Source organism: Propithecus coquereli, unplaced genomic scaffold (genome assembly GCF_000956105.1).
Source record: "Propithecus coquereli isolate 6110/MARCELLA unplaced genomic scaffold, Pcoq_1.0 Scaffold171, whole genome shotgun sequence".
NCBI lineage: Eukaryota > Metazoa > Chordata > Mammalia > Primates > Indriidae > Propithecus > Propithecus coquereli.
This window is the reverse complement of record NW_012141747.1, coordinates 6,465,913-6,480,176: the sequence shown is the minus strand read 5'-3', so window position 1 is coordinate 6,480,176 and position 14,264 is coordinate 6,465,913. Positions and strand designations below refer to the sequence as shown.

The 14,264-nt window shown below is 52.5% G+C and overlaps 1 protein-coding gene across 3 annotated transcripts in view; it reads left to right on the top strand.

Moving 5' to 3' along the window:
- The window catches only part of KCNIP3 (Kv channel interacting protein 3, calsenilin), an 89,703-nt gene extending 77,815 nt beyond the window's left edge, over window positions 1–11,888 (top strand). The window contains exons 3-9 of one of the 3 annotated variants that reach the window (XM_012641889.1): window positions 4,680–4,804; window positions 5,260–5,329; window positions 5,542–5,612; window positions 9,580–9,687; window positions 10,214–10,318; window positions 11,043–11,105; window positions 11,840–11,888. In XM_012641889.1, the coding sequence (XP_012497343.1) occupies window positions 4,680–4,804; window positions 5,260–5,329; window positions 5,542–5,612; window positions 9,580–9,687; window positions 10,214–10,318; window positions 11,043–11,105; window positions 11,840–11,887 (590 nt within the window). In that variant the 3' untranslated portion in view covers window position 11,888. Of the gene's footprint in view, window positions 1–4,679; window positions 4,809–5,259; window positions 5,330–5,541; window positions 5,613–9,579; window positions 9,688–10,213; window positions 10,319–11,042; window positions 11,106–11,839 lie in introns of all 3 variants that reach the window. The other 2 variants (XM_012641892.1, XM_012641891.1) reach the window with 2 other exon arrangements.
- Window positions 11,889–14,264: the final 2,376 nt, after the last annotated feature.

Here is a 14,264-nt window from a genome sequence, read left to right as displayed (position 1 = left end):
ATCTTCTCTGAAGCTCATCAAGTGAATTTTTAATTTTAGGTATTGTTTTGTTCAGGTTTAGAACTTCCATTTGGTTCTTTTGAATAGTTCTATTTTTCTACTAAGATTCCCTTCTATTACTCTTTTCTTTCATTTAATTCTGTCAACATGTTGATAAAAGTTGTTTTAAAGTTCTTTTCTAATAATTCTAATAATAATTCTAATGACAAAAATCTAATGACTCTGCTCGCTCCTTTATCTCTTTATTATGGTCACATTTTCCTGCTTCTTCCCAAGTCTTTAAATGTTTTATTATATGTTGGATATTAATTACATGTTGGATATTATATGTGAGGAATCTAGATTATATCATCTTAATATAAATGCTGTTAAATTTTAGTTTTGTAGGCAGTTAAATCTGGCAGAGCCACTTGATCTTCACAGACTTTAATTTAGGCTTTATTAGAGTAGGTTTGTTTTGACTTTGTTTTTAGGTCTAGAGCATGCCCTTACTCAAGGACATAGTTCTTATTCCTAAAGCATGGCCTTTCTGGGGTTTCAGCACCTGAGGTGCTTAGGGAAATATCTCCATTTTGGCTTAACCAATACTCCAATTTTTCCCATCGCTGCAATGAATTCTTATGCGTCCTTTCAGGTCTCTGTCTCCTTAGCCCTCTCTTGCCCAGCAGCTGCTCTCTTCTCATCGTTATAATCTCATTCTAAACGTGTGTAGCCTAGCCCTTGGCCAAGGCCCCAAGAAGACCCACATGCAGACTTTTGGAGCTACCATTCTGTGCAGCTCCTTCCTCTCCAGGACTCTGCTCTGAAAATTCCACCTGCCTCAGCAGCCCCAAACTCTGATCTCTGCCTTATCAGCTCAGCAAGACTGCTGCTCCCTGGCTTATGTCCCACCTCCCTGTGTCATGTTTTAGAAAGTGTCTCTAGGCACATACCCAGGGTGAATGTGGAGCTCACTTCAGTTTCCCTGCTCTCAAAGATTTTAGCCCTATGCCATAGTCCAAATCCTGAACACACTTGCCTCACATACTTCCTCCAGTTCTAAAGTTATTTGCCCCGGGATGGTAAGTCTGCCACTCACCATCCCATCATGACTGAAAGCAGAAGTCTAATCAATATGTTTTCTTTTTGTTAATTGGTATATAATTTACATACAACAAAATGCACTGATGTTAAATGTTCAGTACATTTTGACAGTTGTATACACCCTTGTAGCACCACCCACTGTACTGCTTTCTTTCACAATGCATTAGTGCTGCCTGTTCTAGAACTTTGTATAAATGGAATCATATAGTATAAACTCTTTTATGTCTGGCTTTTTTGCTTAGCATGCTATTTTTGAGATGCATCCATGTTGCATTTATCAGTAGTTCATTTCTTTTTTTTAATGGAGAATAGTATTCCATTATATAAATATGTCATAGTTCCATGCTTCTGTTGATTATTTGGGTAGTTTCCAGTTTTGAATATGAAACTTTATTATGAATAAAGCTACTATGAATATTCTTGTACAAGTCTTTCTTTGTCCTGGGTAAATAGGTCATCAGGTTGATGTATGTTTTAACTTTATAAGACATTGACAAGCAGCTCTCCAGAGTGGTTATACCATTTTACACTTACACCAGTAGAGTTCCAGTTGCTCCATATCCTTACCAACATTTGGCGTTGTCAGTCTTTTTGAAACGATAAATGACTGGGTATTTTGCATATTGCATTGAATCATCTGCATTTCTTTCATGATTAGTGCTATTTCAAACACCTTTTCCTGTACTTATTGACCATCGTATATCTTCTTTTGTGAAGTGGCCTAGTCTTTTGCCTGTTTTTGCCTATTTTAAAAATTGAGTTTTTGGTCTTATTGTTGATTTGTAGAAGTTTATTATATATTCTGGAAATGAGTCCTTTGTCAAATACATGCACTAAAGCTATGTTTTTCCCAGCCTATGACTTGCCTATTGAGCTTCTTAATGATTTTATTTGTTTTTCTCTGTTTGTCTATTTTCTTTTTCATTGACTTCTACTCTTATTTTTATTATGTGCTTTCTTCTGCTTACTTGGAGTTTAATTTACTGTGCTTTTTCTATATTCTGAAATACTTAGATCTAGGAGTTTATATCATTGGTTTTACACCTATCTTCTTTTCTAATAAAGGAATTTTTTTTTATTTCAGCATATTATGGGGGTACAGATGTTTAGGTTACGTATGTTGCCCTTGCCCCCCCGCCCCGCTCCCACCCTAAGTCCGAATTTCAAATATGTCCATCCTTCAGGTGGTGCACACTAATAAAGGAATTTAAAACGTTAAGTTTCCCTCTAAGGACAGCTTTACCTGCATCCAGCAAAGTTTGATATGCTGTGTTTTTTGTTATCATACAATTCAAAGTATTTCAAAATTCGCCTTGTGATTTTTATTCTCTGACCTACAGGCTAATTGGAAATGTGTTGTTTATTTCTAAGTGCTTGAGATTTTCTAAATATCTTGTTCTGAATTTTGACTTAATACCATTGTGGTCAGAATCTGTTCTAATGTTCCAGCATCTGGTATATCTTGGTAACCACAGAATGTGCTCTTGAGAAAAATGTGTATTCTATAGTTATACAGTGTCCTATAAAATATTAATTAGGTCAAATTGGTTGATAGTGTTTTTCAAATCTTTTATGCCTTTATTTGTTATACCATTTACTAGAAAAGGATGTTTAAAGTCTTTAGCTATGATTGTGGCTTGTTTCTCCCTTTAGTTTTGAATTTTTTGCCTTGGGTATTTTAAAGCTCTGTTACTAGGTGGTATATGTTCCACATTATTCTGTCTTCTTGATGAATTAATCTTTGTATCTTTGTGAAATGTCCAGCTTTCTTATCCTTTTCCCACGCTTTTATTCTAAATCTGTCATTGTCTTTGTATTAAGAGTGTCCTTTTTGTAGATAGCCTATAGCTGGGCCTTGCCTTTTCACCCAGTCTGAAAAGTCTGCCTCTTAATCAAGGCAGCAACCTATTTTTAACATCCATCCATGCTGCTATGTGTGCATCTAACCCACTGCATGTTGCCCCTGGTGTGCATCCCTACAGTGTGCCCACCTATCCTGCCTGCGATGGACCCCTGAGTTGCCTCCAACCACTCCCTACCACCAAAAATACTGTTGCTATCAGCGTCTCGTACAGATCCCCTGAGCTGGGGAAGATTCTATGTGGGATGTTATCCAAAGTGAGATTGCTGGCTTACAGGGTTTGCCTATCCTTAATTTGACTACAGATTGCCAGATTTATCAATATGTCTGTGTAGTGATGGGAATGATCCAGAAGGGAAGGAAAAAATGATGAGGAAAGAGTGGGGAGAATTGCTAAAGCCACATGCTTGAGTAGATGAGAGGGATCCTGGACCCACTGCACAGGAGGTTTGCCTTCACCAGGAACAGGGACAGTTCGTCAGCAGAGAAGGTGGGAAAGCCATGTCTGGGCCAGGTGCAGGTGGATGGGTAGGTGTGGTGGAAAGAACTTGGGAAAATCTTCTGTGGCTTCAATCTTCTTAATGAAGTAGGAAGCAACCCGAGGGTAAGGGTGGGGAAGGGGATTCTGGAAACTGAAAGAGAAGGAAGATGGGAAATAGTTCTTTTGGAGATTGGGAGCGAGTGTGGACAAGGAAACAGCCTTTATTGCTGGACAGTTCTCCAGGTGCTCTTGCGGTTGGTTTCTCCTGCCAGGGTCATAGGGGAGGCCCAGGAGTGAAGGCTCAGCACAGGGTCCTGCCTGGCACTGTACTAGACACGCGGGCACAGGATGAGCAGTGCAGGACTGCTGCCCCTGCAGCGGAGGGGCAGCAGCAAGCTGCAGCCGTGCAGATAATCATGGACTCCCCATTCGGCTGGGGCAGGCAGAGTGACGGTGCAGCAGGGCTCACGTGTCTGAGTCAGTGAGAAGGTGACACTCTCCAGCTACGTGAGCGTGCTGCTTAGCAAGGTGTGGGTACTGAATGCTGCTTTGTCCATAGGTTTATTTTGTATTGTAAAGGTGATGCATTTCGTATCAAAAGAAATTAGGAAAATGTAAAAAAAAAAAAAAAAAGAACAAAATGATAAATAAAAAAGTAAAGATCACTTGAAATCCCCAGTCCCCCAGAGGTAACCTTGGTTAACATTTTGGTGTGTTGTTTTTAAAGGAAATGTCTGATCTCTGCCCTACGGGCTTTGGAGGTCTGACTTTCTACCTAAACGTGGATAACACCCCTATCCCAAATGTAGCTGGACAGCATCATGTTAGGCTTTGATGGGCCAAGAGGGGAGCCCTCCCCATTCCGGGGGGAAGTTAAGGAGGGCCACACTGAGGAGGTGGTCTAGGAATTCGGTCGTGAAGTTCAGGGGTCCCTTGTGCCTGTCTTGCTGTCTATTTCCCTCCTGTCTCTCCTTGTTCAGTGTTTCTCTAGGACAAGAACAGCTCCCACTCCGTCCCACCATGTGGCTGGGCAGGGGCACTCCTGGGGTGAAGCAGGTGGGGAGGGCCCCCTCAGTGGGCAACAGGGAAGCAGAAGCCATGCGGCATGACCCCGAATGTGCCATTCAGTCACAGCCCCTCCATTTGGGCAGTGCGAGGAGGGTGGCTCCACCCCGTCTCAGCCGGTGCCCTGGCACTGCCCACACCAGAGCAGGCCCACAGGCCTCACCCCTTCGGGTCTGTGTCCCTCTCCAGACAGCAGCGACAGTGAGCTGGAGCTGTCCACGGTGCGCCACCAGCCGGAGGGGCTGGACCGGCTGCAGGCACAGACCAAGTTCACCAAGAAGGAGCTGCAGTCCCTCTACAGGGGCTTCAAGAATGTAAGTGCCCCCCACTCCCCCTGGGAGAGGCCCTGAGACCCTTACCCACTCAGCCCTCCCTGTTCCTGACTCCAGGCAGGAGGGACCCAGGCCCAGGGAGACCTTCTAGAAGCTTCTCCATGGCACAGTAAATATCCCAGGGGCCTTGATGGGGCTTACATTTTGTGGGAGAGCTGTCTGGGGGCTGGAGGGGGCCCCAGAATCAGAATTGTGAGGTCCACTGTGCTCCCTTCTCTGTGTCTCTGATCCTGGTACAGGGAAGGACAGCGGCTCGGCACGAGAGAGCAGCCACCCCCTTCCTACCTACCCCTCCTTCCTCTCGCCCACCCCACCCAGGCTTTCCCCAGCCCAGGCATCCCCCAAGAGCGGGAGAGAGGCCAGGCCCCATGGAGTCAGAGTCGGGGCATGGATCTGGGGGTGGCCGAGGTAGCTGAGGGGGTGACTTCCTGCTGCAGGAGTGTCCCACAGGCCTGGTGGATGAAGACACCTTCAAACTCATCTACTCACAGTTCTTCCCTCAGGGAGGTGAGTCCACAGCCAGGCCCCCTGGCTCCTCTGAAGCCCTCACTGCATCCCTGTGTGGAGGGAGGGGACCCTCCCACCCTCCCACCACCCCTTGCATTCCAGAGGCCTGGTGCTGCCTCTGTCCGGCTGGAAGAGGGGACTCAGCTGGAACCCCCAGGTGGGCTGCCTGGCTGGGGGCCAACACACCCCAGCCCCTGCCTTGCTCTCCACAGACGCTACCACCTACGCACACTTCCTCTTCAACGCCTTCGACGCCGACGGGAACGGGGCCATCCGCTTCGAGGTAGGCCCCACTGACCCCTCCCATGTGCCCTGGCCCTGAGGCCTGTGGGGGGATCTCCCAGCCCCAGTGGCACCCTCTCAGGGCTGTCAAGAGCGTCAGACACAATCCTGGGTGGGAAAAGTCCAGCATGTCACCCAGGGAACGAGTGGGCAGCACTTAGGTGGCTCTAGGCCAGTGAGGTCAGGGGCATTTAACCTTGCCGTCCTGTCACCCGGTTTCTTCATTCCGAGGAGCTCCCATCCAGCTGTGCTCCGCCACCGGAGATGCTGCGCTGCGAATGCACGCTGTGGCATAGTCACCCAGTGAATGCGCATTTTCACAGGGGTCAAGGTTTAACTCAGAGGTCTGGCCTGCAAATGCTGGGATTTCAGGCCCCCAGAATTTGCCCCTTGTTACCCAGAAAACAGGCCAGAAACATCCAGAAAACATCCCAGCTGGGCACTGTGAGTGAAGCCCGGTGCCCCCCACTGTCAGGAAGGAGAAGCCCGTCCCCCAGCCCAGACAGCTTCCCCGCCAGAGCGCGGGGCCGGGCTCTCTGTGTGGCAGCCTCACAGCTCCTCCCAGGCCTGGCCGCACAGGATTGTTTGCTAGAGGCCCCATCTGTGGAGCCCAGGCCCCTAAAAATAGCTGCAGGCGAAAAGCTGAAACCTCTTCGGAGAGGAAAACCTTGCTGAGAGCCGGCCTGATCAATACGGACCGGCTCGGCTTCCAGGGCCAAGGGCGGCTGACAGGAAAGCACAGAGCAAGCCCCTGCACGCGCCGGGGTAATAATAGCTCATCGATAATGCTCTCGGGTTATTTCTGTGCTGCAAGCCCCGCTGGGCACACTCACACACATCCACACACACCCACCTTGCCCTGTGACCACAGGACTGCCCCTGCCCCGCACCTCACTGCCAGGGCCTTGCTTGTGCAAGCACGTGGTGTTCTCTTCTCTTCATTTTCACCAGTATCTGAAATACTAATACCATTGCACACGGAAAAAATCCAACCAGGGAAAATTCATTGTTCCCCCCAGCACCCGCCTCTGTGACCAGTTTCTGGTGTCCCTTTTAAGAGGCACCTGAGACTTTGGACAGTAAAGTGTGAGGAGGAATCCCAAGTAATGGGCCCACGCAGGGCTTGGTGGGATGGATTTTCTTGTTCAGAAATGAGACGATCGGCCAGGCGCAGTGGCTCACTCCTGTAATCCTAGCGCTCTGAGAGCTCGAGGAGGGAGGATCACTCAAGGTTAGGAATTCGAGAGGAGCCTGAGCAAGAGACGAGCTTGAGCAAGAGCGAGAGCCTGTCTCCACTAAAAACAGAAAAAATTAGCCGGCCATTGTGGCTCAGGCCTGTAGTCCCAGCTACTTGGGAGCCTGAGGCAGGAGGATCACTTGAGCCCAGGAGTTTGAGGTTGCAGTGAGCTATGATGACAGCACTGCACTCTACCCAGCGTGACAGAGCAAGACTCTGTCTCAAAAAAAAAAAAAAAAAAGATGTGATAAACAGCCCCTGAGCTTGGCGGGTACTCAGGAAGGCTGCTGTCACCCTCCTCAGCCTCCTCTCACTCACCTAAAGGGAGGTGTCCTGTGGCCCTAATAAAGTGGTCCTAATAAGGTAGTAGGTGGCGGGTCTGCGGGAGTGGGGTCTGGCAGTGGCTGAGCTGGGGGCGCTGGTGCTGAAGCTCCTCTGCTGGGCACCTTCTCAGAAGGTCTTTCATCACTGGCATCTTCCTGGGCCTTCTGCATGCTTCTCTGCATGTGAAACTAGTTCCTCTGCTTTCACATTGGTGTGTTTACCTTAAGGAACTTCATGATTTCAAAGAGTTCTGCTCTGGGAAGGAGGGGGGAAGGAGGAAGACGCATATCTCCACGGCCCCATCCTTGGAGCACCACAGGTTGGGATCCCAGTGGTCACAAAAGATCCTGCCAGGGGCGGAGAGTGCAGAATCTGACCTGGAGGACACTCAGCCCTCCTCACTGCCAGGCCTCAGAACCTTCCAACGTACCCTTAAAATGCAAAGTCAGATCAGTTTACCGATATTTGCAATAACCTCAATCTTTTTTTTAATATTCTTAGGGACAAGACACTTACTAATTATCATGAACCATGATTATGTTTTCCTGTCCTTTGCCTACAGTTAACGTTTGTCCTGAATTTTCATTTGGTTTTCTGTGACCTCATCATTCACGTAAGCCCAGGCCCTTCTCCAGTCGTCCGAACCTCCTGTCTGCTGTCTCCCTGAGGACACCTCCCCAGCCCCCCATGGCTCCATCCGCTGTAGGCCCAAGTGCCCTCAGGAGCTGTGTTCCTCCCTCTCCCGGGCTGGGCCCCCGGCTTCTGGAATCCCTCATCTTCCTCTCTTGCTTTACTCTCTCCATTCAGGAGCACCTGTTCTAGCAGCGTCCTCTGAAAGAGTATGTGGGATGTAACTTTTGAGCCTTTGGGTATCTGGAAGTATCTTTATTCTGTTCTTACTCTTGCTCGATGCACTGTAGAGACCAGAACTCCCATGGGAAGTTGTTCTCCTGCAGAGTGAGGGTGGCACCGTTCCCTTGGCTTCCTGCCTCCGGCGTCACTGTGGAACGGGCACAGCCGGCTGCTTCTGACTTTGTGAATGGGACCTGCTTTTGCTTTTTCTGTTTGGCTCTGCTTTTCTCTCTGGAATCTTGTAGGATCCTCTCTTTGCACCATTTTTCTGAAATTGCACCGTGATCTGTGCCTGCAGGCTAAACTACGGCTGTTTCCACGTGTCATGCCAGGCCCGTGGTAGACCCTGGAATCTCTGCCTCCCACTCCGGGCAATCTTTCACGGTTTCTTCAACCCACTTTCCACCATCGTCTCAGGGTCCTCCTGGAACTCTTGCGTCCTGGCACTGGCCCCCATGGAGCACACCCCTCACTGTCCTCTCCTTTCTCCTACTTTCTGGCTCTTCACCTTCTCGTTCCACTCCATGGAAGATTCCATCTGCTCTCCCAACCCTTCTAGGTCTGTCATTTTGCTTTCTTATTTTTAATTCCCCAGAGATCTTTCCTGTTTCCAATTCCTCCTTTTTTCTAATGGCATCCTGTTCTTATTTTAAGGATACAGGATCTCTAACCTCTGAATCTAATAGTTTTCATTAAGTTTTTTGTCCTGGAATAATTTTTGTTTCTTCCAAATAGCTTTTCTCTGTTTCCCTTTGTCTTTCTGCCCCGTGGGACAGGCTTCCTCAGGTCCAGAAAATCTACCACTTGAGGGAGACTCGGCGCCTTGCACAGCCCCGGCCCTGTGCAGCCTGGCCATCCTCTACCCACGACTGGGGACAGCGCTTTTCTGCTGCCTTCCCCGTGGGGCAGGGAGGGCTCAGCCTTCACACCTGCCAGGAGGTGCGGGAGGGAGCCGCTTCCCAGCAATTGCTGTAACAAAACGGTTGAAGTTTTCACATGGAAACCATTTGGACAGTCCTGTTTTGTCACATTAGTAATAAATTAGTCACAGGCCAGAGGTGATGGCCACACACAGCATGTCATGACTCAGGAGTTGAGCACCATTAGTCTAGCTTTTCAAGCCGAAAGTTTTCAAGCACCTCTGACACCCAGGCGCTGGGTAAACTAAAAGGAGACCCTTTGTTAAAAGAGCAGGCGCAGGCCTCTGTCAGCAGCAATGCATTAAATGAGGCTAAGCCGCCGTGTATTTCAGTGTCTTTGTTTGAGATCAGTATCAGCTACCCATGCCACCCCTGCCACGCATGCACAGATGCATACCCCCAGGCACACACACACAGGCACACAACTCACACACACATACATATGCACACACAAACACACGTAGGTGTGCACACACATGCACACACTCACCTCGTACTGACCTGAATGGACATCCGCCTACCTGTCATGGAGGCTCCACCTGTGGAGGTGTGAATTTCAATGGAAGCCACACAGCGACCTGGAAATCGAATCTGGGCACTGGACTGACACTCCTCCCCGGCCCCTTCCTCCCTAGGACTTTGTGGTCGGACTCTCCATCCTGCTGCGAGGAACAGTCCACGAGAAACTCAAATGGGCCTTTAATCTCTACGACATTAACAAGGACGGCTACATCACCAAAGAGGTAGCGGGGTGGCTGGGGGCGGAGGCCCGGCTACCCCTCTTCCCCTCCCTGTCCAGAGACACGACTCAGCCTGGCCCTGGGGCAGCAGCCCGCGGGCTCTCCTCCCCTGTGCTCTCGGTCCTGGACGCCTGGGTATTGAGCGTGGGCTCAGGTCCCCCACACCACCCATCCCGGTCCAGCCAGCAAGTGTTCTCTGGCCGTCCTTTCTTACGGAGAGGGCCTGAGGAGACCCAAGTGGAAAAGCCGGGGTCCTGGCCTCAGCCCCCACCAAGTGAGGGGAGCGCCTTCGTCACTCTGGCCCACAAACAGGTTTTGTTTGGCCCAGGCATTTTTTTGTGTTTGAAGTAGTTGTTACAGTTTCAAATTTTGAAGATTAGCACATAAACATCCATCTCCAGCCTCTTTGGGAGATAAATTTATCTCAGAGAGTCAGAAGCTCTCCTCTCCAGCTCGCTCGGCCCCTCTCCCCACTCAACCACTGCCCTGGCGGTGGCCCTCTGCCCCCTCATGCAGCCCCTCCCCCCAGGAAATGCTGGCCATCATGAAGTCCATCTACAACATGATGGGCCGCCACACCTACCCCATCCTGCGGGAGGACGCGCCCATGGAGCACGTGGAGCGGTTCTTCCAGGTGAGCGAGCTCAGCCCCTGCCGTGGGGCAGGGGAGCCCTGTGGAGGAAGGGGCTCCTGCTCTTGGGGCAACCTTGGGCGAGCCCCTTGCCCTCTCTGAACCTGCCCCCTCCCCACAAGGCGTCAAACCTGCCTCTCCAACCTGGCAGGTTGTCAGAAGCCCCTGAGAAATGAATGAAACCACCGCCCTGCTCCGCTGAACCTCGGCTCAGGGCAGGCTGGGGCTGGTGATTTCCAGGAAGACCACACCGGATCCGGGTCCTCCCGAGAGTGTCCCCAGCTCCTCCAGGGCAACGCTCTGTGAGAGCAGCAGGCTTGGGTTGCCTTTTCCCTGCGGCTGTGGGGGCTAGAGGGGCTGAGGCTCTGCCTCCCACTTGCTAGAGGACCTCTAGACATGTGGCCATCCTGTGACTCAGTTGCTCCATCTGCCCTGCTGTCAGGGAGGTGAGGGGTCAGGTGAGCATGGGGACAGATTCTAGGAAGCATAAGCCCAGGTAGGCTCAAAGAAGTGGCTGAGGGGGGCAGATTGGAGAGATGCTAGAGGGGCCAACCAGGGGCTGGGAGGAGCTAGGGAAGGCACTTTATGTGGCCTGGATCCAAGGTAGGGGCAGAGGGGACGAGTCAGGTGGAGGGAGCCCATCCATCCACTGCCACATCCTCAGGCCGGGAGCAGGGGCCATCCCTGATGGGGCACAGACTCACCTCGGGTGTGGCTTGGGTTACAGAAAATGGACCGGAATCAGGACGGGGTGGTGACCATTGACGAGTTCCTGGAGACCTGCCAGAAGGTAGGCGGCATCGGGAGGCTGGGTGCACAGTCCTCTCAGGCTCTGCGCAGAGGAGGGTGGTTGACACCTCCCACCCGACCCCATACCCAGTCCTGCCCCTGCAGCTGTCCTCGGGCCTGCCCCACCTCCTGGGCACTGCATCCAAGCTCCAGCCTCATTCTTTTGTCTGAGTCCACCCACTCCTGCCAGCCTGCACCCCCCCACTACCCCCCAACAGACCCTCCCTCAGCCCCACCCTTGTAGCACCTGGAGTCAGAGGGGGCAGACATGGGGACAGAGGGAGGGTGATTAGCCTCTGTGGCCCTCGGGAAGGGGTCACTCTGGGGAAAGGCACCCAGAGCCTCCCCAGCATTGCTGGTGGCCTCCTCTGTGGAGCACCCTTGGGGGACAGGACGCAGGGCCTCCACAGGCCTTACCTCTGCCTCACTCCCAGGCAGCCTCAGTACCCCTGGCCTCCACTGGGTGTCCAGCCAGGGAGGACTTTGTCCATCAGGCAGTCACCAGATGGGCTTGCAGTCAGGCCGTGGGGTGAAGACAGGCTATGCCTTACCAGCTGGGGCCTTGGACCAGCTGCCCAACTTCTCTGCTCCCCCATCTACCCAGTGACACAGACAGAGCTGTCACTGCAGGGTCCAAGTCCCTGACAGGAATCTGCTCAAGGGGGGTGGATTTGGAGACCGTCCCCCACCCCTGCCCCCAGCACCCGACAGGCCTCTCCTTCTCTCTCCACGCAGGATGAGAACATCATGAGCTCTATGCAGCTGTTCGAGAATGTCATCTAGGACATGGGCAGGGGGCTGGGGGCCACAGCCACCTTCATCCCCAAGGAACCTCAATCCTGCCAGGAGTGGCCTCCATGAGAAACTTTTTTAAAATCTATTTGAAAGAGAACAGTTTGCTCCAGACACACACACACACACACACACACACACACACACACACACACACATTCCTCTGGTCTGACAGAGGGGAACAAAGGTTCAGGAGGGGCTGAGCCTGGCTAGGAGCCGAGTCCACGTGACCAGAGCTGCACGGGCCCCGGCCAGTCCTCCCCAGGCCAGAGGGGTGAGGCTGCCTCTGGGTGGGCAGCTAAAAGAACAGGCCTGCAGGCCACTGGCCACTAGATGTCACCAGGAGGGGCCCAAGTGTCCCTGCAGGGGAGGGTCCAGCCTCCAAAGCAGAGCCCCCTCCTGTGGGCCCACCTCACTCCTCCTCCTCCACCCTGCTTTCCCCACAGTGGGGTGGCTGTGGGGCTCTCTGGCCTGTCTCCCCAGCCACTTCCTGCCCACTGACCTACGCTTCCAGAAATCCCCTCACCACAGGACCCTGGACGGGCCAGCTGGGGTCAGGGGAGTTCTGACTAGGAAAGGGGTGTGATGGAGGCTGAGCCTGCTGCTTTCTGGAGATGCTTCCCCGGGGCCCCAGGACCCCTGCCCACCTGACCTGGGAGAGCCAGGGCCTGTACCAGGCCATTCACTATGGGCAAGCTTGGGTGGTGAGGGCCACTGAGCTCCATTCTCCCTCTGTCCAGGAAGGGAGGGCCTTTCAAGCTCAGGGTTTGGGTTTCTTGATGGAGAATCTGAGGTGACTACTTGCCAACTCCACAGAGGTGAGGAGGGGTGGAGAAGCCTTCCCTTGCCACAATCCTGGCTCAGTAGGAATGGTGGGTGGGGCTGTCCACACTCTCTAGCACCAGACTGTTCTCCCCAAGGTCCTCCTAGGTCCTGGGAGGTCACATGGCTCAGGGACTGGGAGCCAGGGAGCCCAGGGGCAATGCTCTGAGGGGCCTGGGAAGGGGCTCCTCCCTCCTCCTTCCCCTCCCCTCTCCTGTCTCGCTTGGCTGGGCCCGTCTCCTGAAGCAGCGTGGTCATCCCTCTGCCTGGGCTCACCCCAACCCTGGAAAAAAAGCACAAGCATCCCCAGCAGCTCAGGCTACAGCCCAAAGGGAGCCAAGGACACTCCACTTTGCAGAGGCAACGCCCTTCTGGTAGGCTGATGTCTGGGTCCCAGCAGCCCCAATATAGGTGGCCCTGGGGAAGAAGCCTGGGGGTTCCATTCTGTGCCTCAGAGCAGTGGGGACTTGAAGGCCAGCCCAGCACAGCCCAGCCTACCAACATTCAAAAGCACAAACCCCAGGGACTCTGCTTGGCTGGGCTCAGCTCTGGGAACGGAGGCCAATGCCAGCCCAAAGCCGGAACCAACAGTGAGAGCTGAGGGAGGGGTCTGTGGCTGGGCTTCAGGCCAACAGAAACTTCCAGGAGAGAGATGCTGCTCCCACCTGCCCAGTCCTTGCAGAGAAGGAACCCAGTCCCCGGCAGCATGGGCCCTCCCAGGAACATTCCCACATGATACATTCCATCAGTGGCCACCCCAACTCTGCTCAGGCCTGGCCCCAGGAGTCCCTGGGCACCCCAAGGAGGCTAGCTCCCCGGGTGAGCTGAGCCATTGGAGGAAAGGTGGGATGGCAGAGGCCGCGGGGGCCCCTTGGCACCCACAAGCAGGTGGGCCTCCCCCTCGGAGCTGCTCTGACACCCATCTCCCCTCCTCCAGGAGGGCATCAGCTTTCCCTGGCTCAGGGATCTTCTCCCCATCCCCTCAACCCCAGCCCAGCCCTCCCAGCTGGTGTCACTCTGCTTGTAAGGGGCCAAGGCCTCAGGGTCAGACTGGCTGTACATCCAACCAGGAAGGGTCTGCCTCCCATGCTGGGACGAGGACTGGCCGCATGTCTGCATGGCAGAAGCGTCTCCCCTGGCCATGGCCTGGGAGGGTGGTTCCTGTTCTCAGTGCCCACCAATATTCAGTCCTGTATATTTTAATAAAATAAACTTGACAAAGGAGAGGGACTCCTGTTGGCTTTATCCCGACTCTGAACTTCCAGCCTTTCTCATCCCCGCTGCTATTAGCCATGGCTCCTGCCCAGTGCTATGCTGGTAAATGCTTGACAGCTGGCTCTGAGTGGGAAGGGACTGCCCTGGAAATTCTCAGGCTCCCAATGTGACCTCACTGAGGCTGAGCCAGGAAGAAATGCACACAGTGGCCCTCAGGAGCCTTTATGAGAAGCTCCAGCCTATATGTAAAGCCAGAGGGGCAGGGTGACTTCTTGAGGTGCCATGTGTACTTCATCCCCAGATAATTTTTCCTTCCCAGTTCCAGGTCATT